This window comes from Notamacropus eugenii, chromosome 1 (genome assembly GCF_028372415.1).
Source record: "Notamacropus eugenii isolate mMacEug1 chromosome 1, mMacEug1.pri_v2, whole genome shotgun sequence".
NCBI classification, from domain to species: Eukaryota; Metazoa; Chordata; class Mammalia; order Diprotodontia; family Macropodidae; genus Notamacropus; species Notamacropus eugenii.
In genome coordinates, this window is record NC_092872.1 from 108486842 (window position 1) to 108499684 (window position 12843).

Consider the following 12843-nt stretch of genomic DNA (forward strand, 5'->3'; position numbering starts at 1 on the left):
TTAATTCACTTTACCTTTCAGGAAAAGTAAATAGAAGGTCATATCATTCTCTCTTTTACTCTCTTTCTTTCTCTCTCTGATGCTTCCCAAATACATCAAACAATTTAACTCTGCATGACTACTAAGTATTCTAAGGCTAATAATACTTGCCACATCACAAATGAAGATAAAATAATAAAAATAATAAAATAATAACAGCAGAAGCAAATAACTGGCAAAGAAATCTTGGTTTCATCAACTAAGTCAAAATGCTAAGCACAATGTGTCAGTATATTCTCACGCAAGAGTATCTCACCCATGGAATTGTGTGTTCATCCTTCATTGCTGAAGAAGACCAGGCCATCAGAGAAATGATGACATGACTTGCACTTGAGTTTGTTTTGAGTGAGGGAGGGCTGTGCAGGTCACCAGCCTCACTTCTGCTCCAGAGCCATCTGAATCCAGTGACCAGATATTCATCAGGATGACTGGAGATGACCCAGGATGAGGCAATTGGGGCTAAGTGACTTGCCCAAGGTCACACAGCTAGTGAGTGTCAAGTGTCTGAGGTGAGATTTGAACTCAGGTCCTCCTGACTCCTACACTGGTGCTCTATCCACTGCACCACCTAGCTACCCTGGTCAGCATTTAAAAGAATACTAGAAACAATGAAACATTACCTTTCTATTATGGACAAGAACAAAGTACAATGGTTATTCTCCTTAAACTATATTGTTATAGACCACTACTCTCTTTTATTACTAATGGCTGCATATGAGTTCAAAATAATATGAAGGAATTACTTTATTGGCTTGTTTTTTTTGTTGAATTGTGTGTGTGTGTTTACTTTTAAATAGTAATTTAATATCTCAATTATATACAGTAAATACTTGAGAGGGTAGACTCTGAAAACATAATATGTTTTTGGCATAGTGACTCACCAAGTCTCACAAAAAGGACACCAGTTGCTGTGATGGTCTTCATTCCATTGGTAGCCACACACTGGTAGTACCCCGTGTCTGTGGTATCCAGATCTTGTATTCTTAAACGAGAACCATAGTCTGTTTTCCTGATGATGATCCTACGTGGCTCTGGAACCACAGGTGCATCATTCTTTAACCATCTGATGTTTGGAGATGGATTTCCGGCCACTTTGCAGTAGAGAATCGCTGTCTGGCCCTGGACTATGGTGATATTGTTTACTGGTTCCAAAAAATTCAGAAAGTAGCCTATAAAGTATAAGGGTTAAGAAAAATCAAACTTCAATAAGGAAAGCAAACCCAAAGAAGCACTGTGAAGGAAGATATCAGTTTTTCTTTTATTTTCCTAAGTTATGTATGTAAATATTATTTCTAATCTTAACCAGACAAAACATCAACACTACTAAGATAATTTAGGATAATTTACTTGTTGCTTAATCTTAGCTGATTATATTTTTATGGGCAAATTAGAACCCAGGGAAAAAAATTCATTTAGTGAAATAAATGTCATTGTAAAATCACAGAAGGGCCTGACCTTGTAATTGAATCACAGAATTTCAGAGTTGGTATGGACCTCCAAGGCCATCTAATCAACAACTCTTTCCTGAAAGCGAACCCTGACTTCAATATACCTTAGAAGTAGTCATCTCTGCTTGAGATCACTGGAGGCAATTGCCCACTCATTCTGAGCGTACTTGGAATTGCTAGGAAGGGTTTCCTGGCATCAGGCTCAAACCTGCCTTTTTGAAATTGTCATCAAATGTCTCTTTTGCCTTCCAGGGTGAAAGGCTCTTTTTTCTTACCTCTGACTCCTGGTTTCCCTGGCTTCCTCTAGGACTCACAACCTTGTCTCCCTCCAGAATTCTCTCCCCTCCCCATTACCCCAGGTTCGCAGGGCAAAATTTTTTTAGTTTTTTTCTCTAGTCGCTACTCCCCGGGCTTCTACCCAAGGGTTTTGTGACTACCCTAGAGCTTTCTCAGTGGAGTTCTCTGCTCCGGCTGTCCCGTCTCTGATCATCCTGGTGCTCCTTTTGCTTGAGATTACCTCTTTTATTGCCCATAAGCTACTATTCTGAGATGGAAGAAGTTATTTATAGTTTATCATTGAATCATAATTTGGTACACTAGAAGCTTCAAAGATTTATTGGAATATGAGTTAGAGAGATAGGTAGTTTACCTCCTTTTTAGGCAGACATTTGGGCAGAAAAACTACTATAATTTTTTTAAAAAAGAGAATTTATACTGACAGGTCACACACTTTATATAAATCAGAATTAGCATTTCCATTTTCCTCTGTTCTCCTTTGGAAACACTGAAAATGACTGAAAATATTGATGAAGAAGTACAATGTGGTGGAGAAAGTAGAACAAAATAGGATATAAGGTGTACATAGAAGGTTTTGCTTTGTCAAGGGGAAATGTCATCTCACCATAGGAGAAAAGACAAAGGAGGAGATAATGGAGGAATATATCTAAGTAAAGTGAGGTGAGGAGGAAGGGAAAAGGAAATCTTGGTGATGGTCTCAACTTTTTCAGTGAAATATGAGGTAACAGTCTCAGTTTAAGTGTCATGGGATTATCTCTGCGCTTAGCTGAAATGGGATGGAAGTACAGTTCATGAGAATCACATAGAGGAACCGATTTACGGGAATATCAAAATGTATGGTGAACGGCCCTATAATGAAGGCAGTAGTTGGGGTGGCCAAGAATGTGAGTCAGGCACTGAACTCATTGAAGAAATATGGTGATTATCGGGGGAGGGAAAGGCTAAGGAGAGAAAACGGACAGTAAATAATATCAACCAGAATCCTGACTGAGTGACAAATTTGAATTTAATTAACTTAAAAGAGAAGTTACTTGTCAGTGATTAAGGGGGAAAAGAATAAATACTAGATACAAAGTCAGAAATACCTCATGTTTTGGTAAGATCATCGCTTTCCCCAAGCCCCAGAAGATTTTTAGAGCAATGGTTCTTAACCATAGGAGTGTAAATTTATTTCTTAAATATTTTGATAACTATATTTCAATATAGTTTCTTTCCTTTGAATTTCTTTTTACATGTATTTTTATGAATTTAAAAACATTATTATGAGAAGGGATCCATAGGCTTAACCAGACTGCCAAAAGGGTACAGGACACAAAAAAGGTTAAGAATTGACACTGGAGTAATTACCCACTTAAAGGCTATTGACCCTTCCTGCAGAAATTAAGTATTGATCGAAAGTAGGAGGTCTCTGATTATTTCAGGTCAATAGTGAGCTGGTAGGCGTGAGCCCTTGAGGAGAGCAGCTAAAAAAGAATTGAGTGGTTTTAGGAGGATTCTCCAGGGAGCGCTCCTGAAAGATTATGTGATTATTACTCTATTGTGAGATGAAGTGGAACGTTAACCTTAAATTGGGTTAATGCAATCAATAACACAAATAACAACATAACACAATCAATAAAATGTTTTATCGTATTATTAAATTTCCCTTGCTTAAGATTCCGATAAATGTTATTTAGAAATATCTCGTATTAGAAAAACATGTCCAATGGAATTTTTTCTGTTTGGATATTTCTATAAAGAACAATGCTTGGATCAGAATAAGGATGAATTAGTAAAAATTGTTTCTGGCAGACTTGTGTTCAAAAAGCAGAGTACTGTGTTAATATGTTTCTTTGATACTTTTGCAAAAGAGTACGATCTTTATTCTGGAAATGAGAGAACACAAACTCCTAACGTGGAGTTGATACCCAAGATAAGTAAGGAGACAGTAAACAAACATCAGGTCACTTGGCCAAGAATTAGTACATGCTCAGATACTGACAGAACTGACATATGTTTGTTAAATCACTGTAAGTGCTATTTGAAAGATTATGGGAAATGAGAGAGGTACCACAAGATTGCAGGTTGAGACTTTCAAAAAAAAGCAACGAGAATAGAGTTTGGAAACTAGGCAAGAGAGCTTGATTTAAATTTCCAGCAAAATTCTAGAAAACATTGGCAAACATCTAGATAGGGACATGGTAATTACAAAGCCATCACAGCTTCATCAAAAAGAAGTCACTCCAGGAAGCCTCATTTCCTTTTTTTTTTTTTGATTAATACATCATTAAATGAGATAAATACTCTGGGCACTGTTTACTTAGATTTTAGCAAAGCTTTGGATAAAGTTATTCTCAATCATAATTGTGCAGAAAGAGGATGGAGAGATATGAATTTATGTTGTCACTTGGTTGTTTCAGTCATGTCCAACTCTTCATGACCCTATTTAAGGTTTTTCTTGGCAAGGACACTGAAGTGGTTTGCCATTTCCTTCGCTAGCTCATTTTACAGATGAGGAAACTGAGGCAAACAGGGTTAAGTGACTTGCTCAGCATCACATAGCTAGTAAGTGTCTGAGGTCTATTTGAACTCAGGTCTTCTTAACTCCAGACCTCCTGCTCTATCCACTGTACCTCCTAGCAGCTAAGATTGACAGTAATAAAATCAGATGGATTCAGAGCTGCTTGAATGACCAGACTCAGAGCCACCATTAAATGATTCAATGTCAATGTGGCAAGTGTCTTCAGTGGAGCAGAGGAAGTGGAGGGGAATAAGAATTTATCAAGTACCTACTATGTGGCAGTTACTATGATAAGCACTTTTCAAACACTTTCTTATTTGATTCTCACAACTACAACACTGAGGGGTAGGTGTTATAAATTATTATCCCTATTTTACAGATGAGGAAACAGAGGTTAAGTGACTTGCTCAGGATCACAAAGCTACTAAATGTTTGAAGACAGATTTGAACTCAGATCTTTCTAACTCAAGGCCCAACACTCTATCAAGCCATACTTTTCCCTGTATTATTTAATAGTTTTCACCTATGATGTGGATAGGGATAACTAGAAAATATTATAGTTGGGTACAACTCCCTCCCACAACTTCACAGTATAAGATGGGGGAGGAAGGAGGTATGGTTTGACAACAGCTCTTTTGCAAAAAAGGTCTAGGGGTTTTAGTGAACTACAAACCTAACATGATCAGCAGTGTTATGCAACAGACAAAAGAGCTCATGCAGTTGGGATGCATAAAGAAGATGATTTCTATAAATGGGGAAATGGTAGAGCCAAAATATATTCTACCCTACTTACGCCTCATCTGGAGCACTGTGTTCAGTTCTGGACACTATGGTTTTAAAGAAGGACTTTGGTAGACTGAATAGTGTCCATGGGAGGGCAATAAGGATGGTGAAAGGCCTTGAGTCAATGTCATATGAGAAATAGTTAAAGGAAATGATATTTTTTATCCTGGAGAAGACTTGACGGATGGGGAATGGAGGGAACTACATGATGGTTGTTTTCAGGTATTTGAAAGGCTATCATATGAAAGAAGGATTCGACTTGTTCTATTTGGCCTTAGAGGGTATAACCAGGAACAATAGACAGAAGTTGTAAAACGGTCAGTTTAGACTTAATGTCAGGAAAACCTTTCTAAAAATTAAAGCTATACTAAAATAGAACATTCTATAATGAGATTGGAGGGTCCCTCCACTTTGGAAGTCTTGAAGTAGAGTTTGGATGGTCACCTGTGAAGTATATTATAATAGGAATAGCTTTTGGTTTGAGGGCCCTTCCAACTTAAGTCACAGTATTTTCTACCAACAAGTTTCTTCCCTCAGGAGTCTATTACTTCTAGTGTCACCTTTTTAGATACCCAATGCTCAGAACATAATGATTTTTGTTCCCTTGAAACCACTGATGTTTTCCAGTCTTTCTACAGCTTTGTTTATGTTTGTCCCTATATTTTAATTGTTCTAACCTTCCCCAACCTTGCTATGCACATACATACACACACACACACACACACACACACACACACACACACACACACACACATCCCTTTTGAAAGAGGGAATCATCTTCCAAGGCCTGGCTCCACAGATACCTTTTTATGAAGCTTTTCCTTTTCTTTCCCCTAAGGAAGTGATCACCTATTGCTCCTTTGTAGTTTCCCCATAAATATCACATTTTAACATATCAAAATATAAATAAATGTCTTATCTCTTACTTGAGGACAGCAAATGTGCCATTCATTTCTCTACTCTCTATAAGCAATCAATCTATTATGTGCTAAGCACTGGGGAACAGAAGTACAAAGAATGAAACAACTCTTACCTATAGGGAACTTATATACTAATGGGAAAGGGAGGAGCTTGTTAAAAAATATATAACATAAATAACAAATTAATACATGTAAATATAGACCACATACTTAAATATAAGGTAACGTGGGGCAGAGGGGAGAGCGTCAATAATTGGACAGATCAGAAAATTCTTCACGCAGAAAATGGTGTTTGAGCTCAGTCTTAAAAGGAAGAGAGGGACTCTATGAGACAGAAAAAAGAAGTGCATTCTAGGGATGAAGGACAACCAGTTGTAATGGTAATATAAATGGGAAGCTTTTTCCCATTCATTAAAGGGTCCATATGACCTGCCTGTGGCACATGGAGCCCATGGTGGGAGGAGTTTGCTGAATGGGTGGAACAGAAAGAGGCAGAGCTGAGAGGAAGTTACAGTCTAGTCCGAGCTAGGAAAAATGTAAACAAGCAGGCAGCTGTCTAATGCGAGTGAAAGAGCTTGTTTGTGATTTGTTTAAGGGAGCTGGTTTGTGGGAAGTCTAGCAGGGGGAAGGCTTGGGGATGGTATTGTTATCTGCATTGTTATTGTGTATAGATTATGATGCATTTGGCTCAGTGGTGTCTGAATAAATGTTTTGGTTTTGTCTTCCACATGGAGAGTCTGTTGTATTTTGTGATTCAGAACTGGGCTGACATATTCATGGCCACTGTAGCTGCTGCAAATATTGGATTGGCGCTACACCAGGGCAAAGGCAAAGAAAATGCAGATGAGTTTCCAGAGGGAAGAACAAAGAGAAAGGTCAGTTTGGCTGGATCTCAGAATGAAGAAAGGAATGTAATATCCAATATGACTGGAAAGATTGGTTGGGACCAGATTGTACAAAACTTTAAAAGCTAAACCAAGGAGTTTATACTTTATCCTAGAGGCAAAAGGAAGCCACTGGCATTGGTTGAGGAAGGAAGTCACATAGTCAGATCTTTGCTTAAAGAAATCTACTTTGGCAGCAGTGTATAGGGTGGGAGAGATTTTGATAGGAATACTCATCAAGAGACTTTTGCAATAATCTAAGCAAGAGATGATGAGGGCCTTAATAAGGTGATAGCCATGTCAGGGGAAAGAAGGAAAGAGATATGAGAGATGTTGAGAAGGCAGAAATGGTAACTGATTGGATGGACATGTAGGGTGAGTGAAAATGATGAACCAAGGATAATGCCTCTATGGAGATAATTACAAAGCTGAGACACTGGAGGGATGATGATACTTTCGATAGAAATAGGAAAGTTTTGAAGAGGAGGTGGTTTTGGAGAAAAGAAAATGAGATGAATTTTAGATAGGTTGAGTGACAATAGTATGAAGAAGCAAGGAATTCAAGAAGCAGAGAACACTAGGGTTGAGATGGTTGAGATGGTGTTGAGGTTGGAGAAGGAGGAAAATGACATCAGGGCAGAAGGAAATGGACTGAGAATGTATTGAAATAAGCGGGGAATGGAGGTATTATTGATGAAGGCAAAAAACACAGGTGTAGGAAAAATAAAGTTTAAGCAGTGGTGGAATGGCAGGAGGTTTTGGTCAGGTAAGAAAATATCAGATTCCCAATTAGGGGAAGGAGGCTTGGGGATAATTTCAAGGTAGTTAGTGGGACCATCCCTATATATCACCAAGGAGAGGTAGAAAAATCAGGTTATGGAAAAGGTTACAAAAATGGAAGGTAAGGAAGGTTTTTGTTTTCCTGAAAGGTCTGAAATCACGACCAAATCTGATCAGGGAATAAGGCTTAATGTGCTAATAACTATAGTTTCCTTGATGGCCTAAGTAAAAAAGCCAGTCAGCAGATAGGGAAGCCAGAGAAAAGTTGAATTAATGCTATATCTTTGGTATGTATAATTTTCATGCAATGGCTATCATTTTGCATTTTTAGATAGATGGTGTGTCTTATTTCATTCCAATTAAAAACTTAAAGCATGAGACCAGTCTGAATTAGTTCCAGTTTGAAGTCTGAAAGTGTGCAGATCTAATGAATTAATGGGATTTTATCTAGTGTCCATTAGCTCCGTTCTATGGGTAAACAAAGTAAGCCTTGAACCCCTAGTGCATCCGAGAGTCTAGCATTCAATTAACAAATATTTATTAAGTACTTGTGTGTTAGGCAGTGTGCTAAGTGCTGAAGATACAATAAATGCAGCTAGGTGGTGCAGTGGATAGAGCACTAGACCTGGCCAGATCAAGAAAACCTGAATTCAAATCCAGCCTTTGATTTCCTAGCTGTGTGAGCCTGGACAAATCACTTAGCATTATTGTTTACCTCAGTTTCCTCAAATGCAAAACGGAAACAATAATAATAGCATCTATAGTGGTTTTGTGAGGATCCAATGAGATAATACTTATAAAAAATGTTTAACATAGTAACTAGCACATCCTAGGCACTATATAAATGCTATTCCTTTCCATTCCCCTCCCCTCTTCTCTACCTGCAAGGGCTTATATTCTAACAAGAGAGACAACATTTACAGAGTCAATACAGAGTATATGCTGTATGATACAAACATGAGAATATATAGAATATAAAGAGACCAATTATAAGTAAATACAAAGTCTTCAAATACAAGGTGTTTTGAAAGAAAGGTCACTAGCAGTTGAGGGAATTTGGAAATACTTCATATAAAAGGTGGTTCTTGAGCCTGAACATGATCATAGAGGGGATTCTTTGTGGCGGAGGTGAGAAGGGAGTGTTTTACAGCTATGGGGGATAATCAAAGGAATGGACATGGCAGTGTATATAGCTGGATCACTGAGTGTGCAAGCAGTGATGACCAGTGAGGGTGGAAAGATAGAAGTTGGGGTCTAACTGTGAGGCCCCCAAGTATGAGAGCAGTAGTTCAACAAGAATTGATATTTTATTCTAGAGACAATCTGGAACCACAAGAGTTTAATGAGTAAGGAACAGGGATAGATCTATACTTTAAAATGGCAGCAGGGTGTCAACAGGCAAAAGGATGGACTAAACTGGGGAGAATGGAGCCAGGGAAACTAATTAGGAATCTATTGTAATAATGCAGGTTGCAGGTGTTGAGGGGGATAAACTAACATGGCAGGTGTATGAGTAAAGAGTCAAAAGCAATACAAGCATGGAGGTAGAAACAGCAAGATTTGGTGAATAATTAGATATGGAGGGAGAAGATGAGCTACAGGTTGAGAATAATATTAAGATTAGGAAATTGGGAGATTGGAAGAATGTTATGACTTCAATAGAATCAGGAAATTTTGGAAGAGAGGTGGGTTTGGGGAAAAGGCAAGTTGTTCGTTCATTTTTTTGGTTTTTTTTTAAAATATATAACATTTAATTTTTCCCTAATTACACATTAAAATAATTTTTTAACATTTTTTTAAAGTTCTGAGCTACCCTCTCCCTGAGACAGTAAGCGTTCAAATATAGGTGATACATGTGTGATCATGTAAAACATTTCTGTATTAGTCATTTTGTACAAGAAGACTAAAAAAAGTGAAGGAAAGTGAAAAAATAGCATGCTTCAGTCTGTATTCAGACAACATCAGATAATTCTTTCTCTGGAGGTGATAGTAGGCTTCATTCATTAGTCCTTTGGGATCACCTTGGATTACTACACTGCTAAAAATAGCTAAGTCATTCACAGTTCATTATACAATACTGCCATTACTGTGTACAGCATTCTCTGGGTTCTGCTCACTTCTCTTTTCATCAGTTCATGTAAGTTCAGTTTTTTTTTCTGAAATCATCCTGCTTGTCATTTCTCATAGCACAATCTTCCATTACAATTGTATATCATAGCTTGTTTAGCCATTCCCCAGTTAATAGGCATCCCTTCAATTTCTAATTCTTAGCCATCACAAAGTGAGCTGCTATAAATATCTCTGTACAAATAAGTCCTTTTCCCTTTGCTGGACATATTAAGTTTAAGATGCCTTTGAGACATTCAGTTTGAAATGTCCACTAGACAATTGGTTATGAGGGAACATGTTGAAGTTCAGGGAATAAACTGGGGTTGGATATGTAAATCTTCAAGTTGTATACACAGAAATGTTAGTAAAATCTATGGGGATGATAAGGTCATCATGAGCGTATAAAAGCAAAAAGTCGAGTGTCTAGGACAGGTCTTGAAAAATATCTGCAGTTAGGTGTGATGTGGATAATGAACCAGCAAAAGAGACTAGGACAGATATGTTACTGAGACGGGTGAAACAGAAGAATGTAATACTAAAGAAAATGGAGAGAGAGTATCCAGAAGATAAGAGTGATCAGCTATTTCAAATGAAGCAGATGGCAGGATTTAGTGTTGTTGTTGTTTTTTTTTTTTTAAAGATGAGAAGACTGGGGCATATTTTAAGGCATTAGGGAAGAAACCACTTACATAAGGAGAGACTGAAGGTTAGGAAGGGGATTAATTGTGACTGCTCTCTGCTGGAGAATATTGGAATGGATTAGGGTCAAGGATATATGCTAGTTTTGGTAAGGAGAAGGCCATCTTACTGACAGAAACTGGGGAAAAGAAGTAGAGAGTGGGGGAATAATGTCAAGGATGATCTCACTGCCTCAAGTCTCTCTCCACTCCAGAACATTCTAAATCCTGTTGCTGAAGTTATTTTCCACAAATTTCCATAAACAGAACTGACCATGTGATTCCTTTACCCAATCAAATCCAATGGCTCCCTATTGCTTCTAGTATAAAATATATACTTCTCTCTGTAGTTTTTAAAGCCCTATACAGCCGAAGCCTAACCAATCTTTTCAGCCTCATTTGACATTTGTTCAATGAATTTATTGCCTGACTCACAATATTTCTTTCTATAACTCCTGCCCTCCTACTTGGGGACTTCAAAATACCTATTTTGCTTCCACAATGTTCATACCCTGATTTTGTCCACATGTCCTCGATTTTGCGGGTTTCATACACAAATGTTTCATTTCCATGCTCAGGAATTCTAAAATTCCTTTATCTAATCATGATCTGTTATCATTCCATCTTTCCCTATGCCTTACTTATCTGGTTTTTCATCCTCATCATTGACTAGAATCCCTCCATCTTTCAGTTCATTCTTCTGGACCAACTGGTTCCTTTTAACACAACTGATCCCTCTCTCCTAAGAGTGTGTCCTGACTCTTCTCTTATCCTCTTCTATCTTAGTTGTCTCATCAGCTCCTTACAGGTCCAATTATCATCTCTATGCAGATGATACTAGACCTATATATGCCACCCTCTCTAGACTCTTTGGTGAACTCCAGTACAACATCACCAAATGCCTTTTGGAAACCTCAAAATGACTATCCCCTAGGCATCTCAAATTTGACTGGTATAAAACAGAACTCATCTTTTCCCTTTCCTTTTTCATTAATTCATTTTTATAATTTCGTTTGATTCCTGTCCCAGTTATACTTCTCGTTCTTTGGATGTAGCCACCATGACGAATAAAACAATAAACATTTACTAAGCCAGGCACCATGATAAGCACTGAGAATACAAAAAGAGGCATAAGACAGTCCCTACTCTCAAGGAGCTCAAATCTAATGAGAAAGACAATTTGCAAATACATATATATCTATGTACATAGATATATATGTATATACATACATATTTGCATATTTTTACATACACACATATAGAGAATAAATAGGAATTAAGTTATATAGAGGTTAAACAGGAATTAATTAACAGAGGGAAGGCACTGGAATTAAAAGGGGTTGAGGAAGGCTTCCTGTAAAAGAAAGCATTCAATTGGGATCTAAAGGAAGCCAAGAAAGTCAGTAGGCAGAAGGGAGAGGGGAGAGTATATCAGGCATAAGGGACAGTCATAGAAAAGAACCAGAACAGAGAGATGGAGCGTCTTGTTTGTGGGACAGTCAGGAGGCCATTGTCACTGCATCATTGAGTACATGGCAGGGATTTAGGTGTAAGAAGACTGGAAAGGTAGGAGGGGGCAAGATTATTAAAGGATTCAGATGACCAATAGAAGATCTTGTATTTGATCATGGAGGTGATAGGGAGCTACTGGGGTCTATATTAGGGGGAAGACATGTTTCAGAAAATCACTTTGAAGGAGATAAGATAGAATGGGATAGCTTGAACATTTAGTGGGGTCAGCCATGGTAAGGAGGAAGGCCACGCATCATGAGAAACAGAGGTGTGGAGGATATTGTATCGTAGAGCATCTGAGTGATAGAAAATGAGGAAGAAGGGAAAAGAGGGAGCTTATGGCAAATGGCCTCATTTTTTTTTCTGAATAATGTGAGGTAAGGTTCTTAAGTGAGAAAGTGGGGTAGGGGGATCCATTAGAAATTTAAGGATGGATAAAAAGTTTCAGAGTTGAACAAATTCTCCAAGTTCACTGAGATGAAGAAAAGAGGAGAGAGATTGCTTAGTACAGAATTGATGACTTGGGAGAGAACTGAAAGCTCAATGACATAAATGAAGAGTATGGTTTTGTATGTGAAGGTAGAGGGCATAGGGAAAAATCAGTAGATTGTGGTAGGATAAAAGGATTTAAGAATTCTCAAATGTGAAAGGTCATAGTAAGATCAAGATTATGATCAAGGAAGTGAATAGGTTGAGAAACTGAACTGTTAGGGTACTTGAGGGAGAATCGATATGTGTGTTGATGTCCCCTGGTATGAAGACAGGAATTAGGGAGGAGGTAAGAATTATGAGCCAGATACTGAAATCATTGAGGAAGGAAGGTGAATGACCTGGAGGCCTGAAGACAACAGCTACCAGGATATTAGGTGGCAGATATGAATTTGGAGAAGGTAC

General features: G+C 38.0%; 1 protein-coding gene across 3 annotated transcripts in view; it reads right to left on the reverse strand.

Annotated features, from left to right (window-relative positions):
• ROR2 (receptor tyrosine kinase like orphan receptor 2) overlaps positions 1 to 12843 on the reverse strand; it is a 320282-nt gene that overhangs the window by 45853 nt on the left and 261586 nt on the right. For all 3 annotated transcript variants that reach the window (XR_011967618.1, XM_072611895.1, XM_072611903.1), the window contains exon 3: positions 921 to 1208. Coding sequence is in view for 2 of the 3 variants with exons in the window: in XM_072611895.1 (XP_072467996.1) it covers positions 921 to 1208 (288 nt within the window). In the remaining variant the exon portion in view is untranslated. The remainder of the gene's footprint in view (positions 1 to 920; positions 1209 to 12843) is intronic.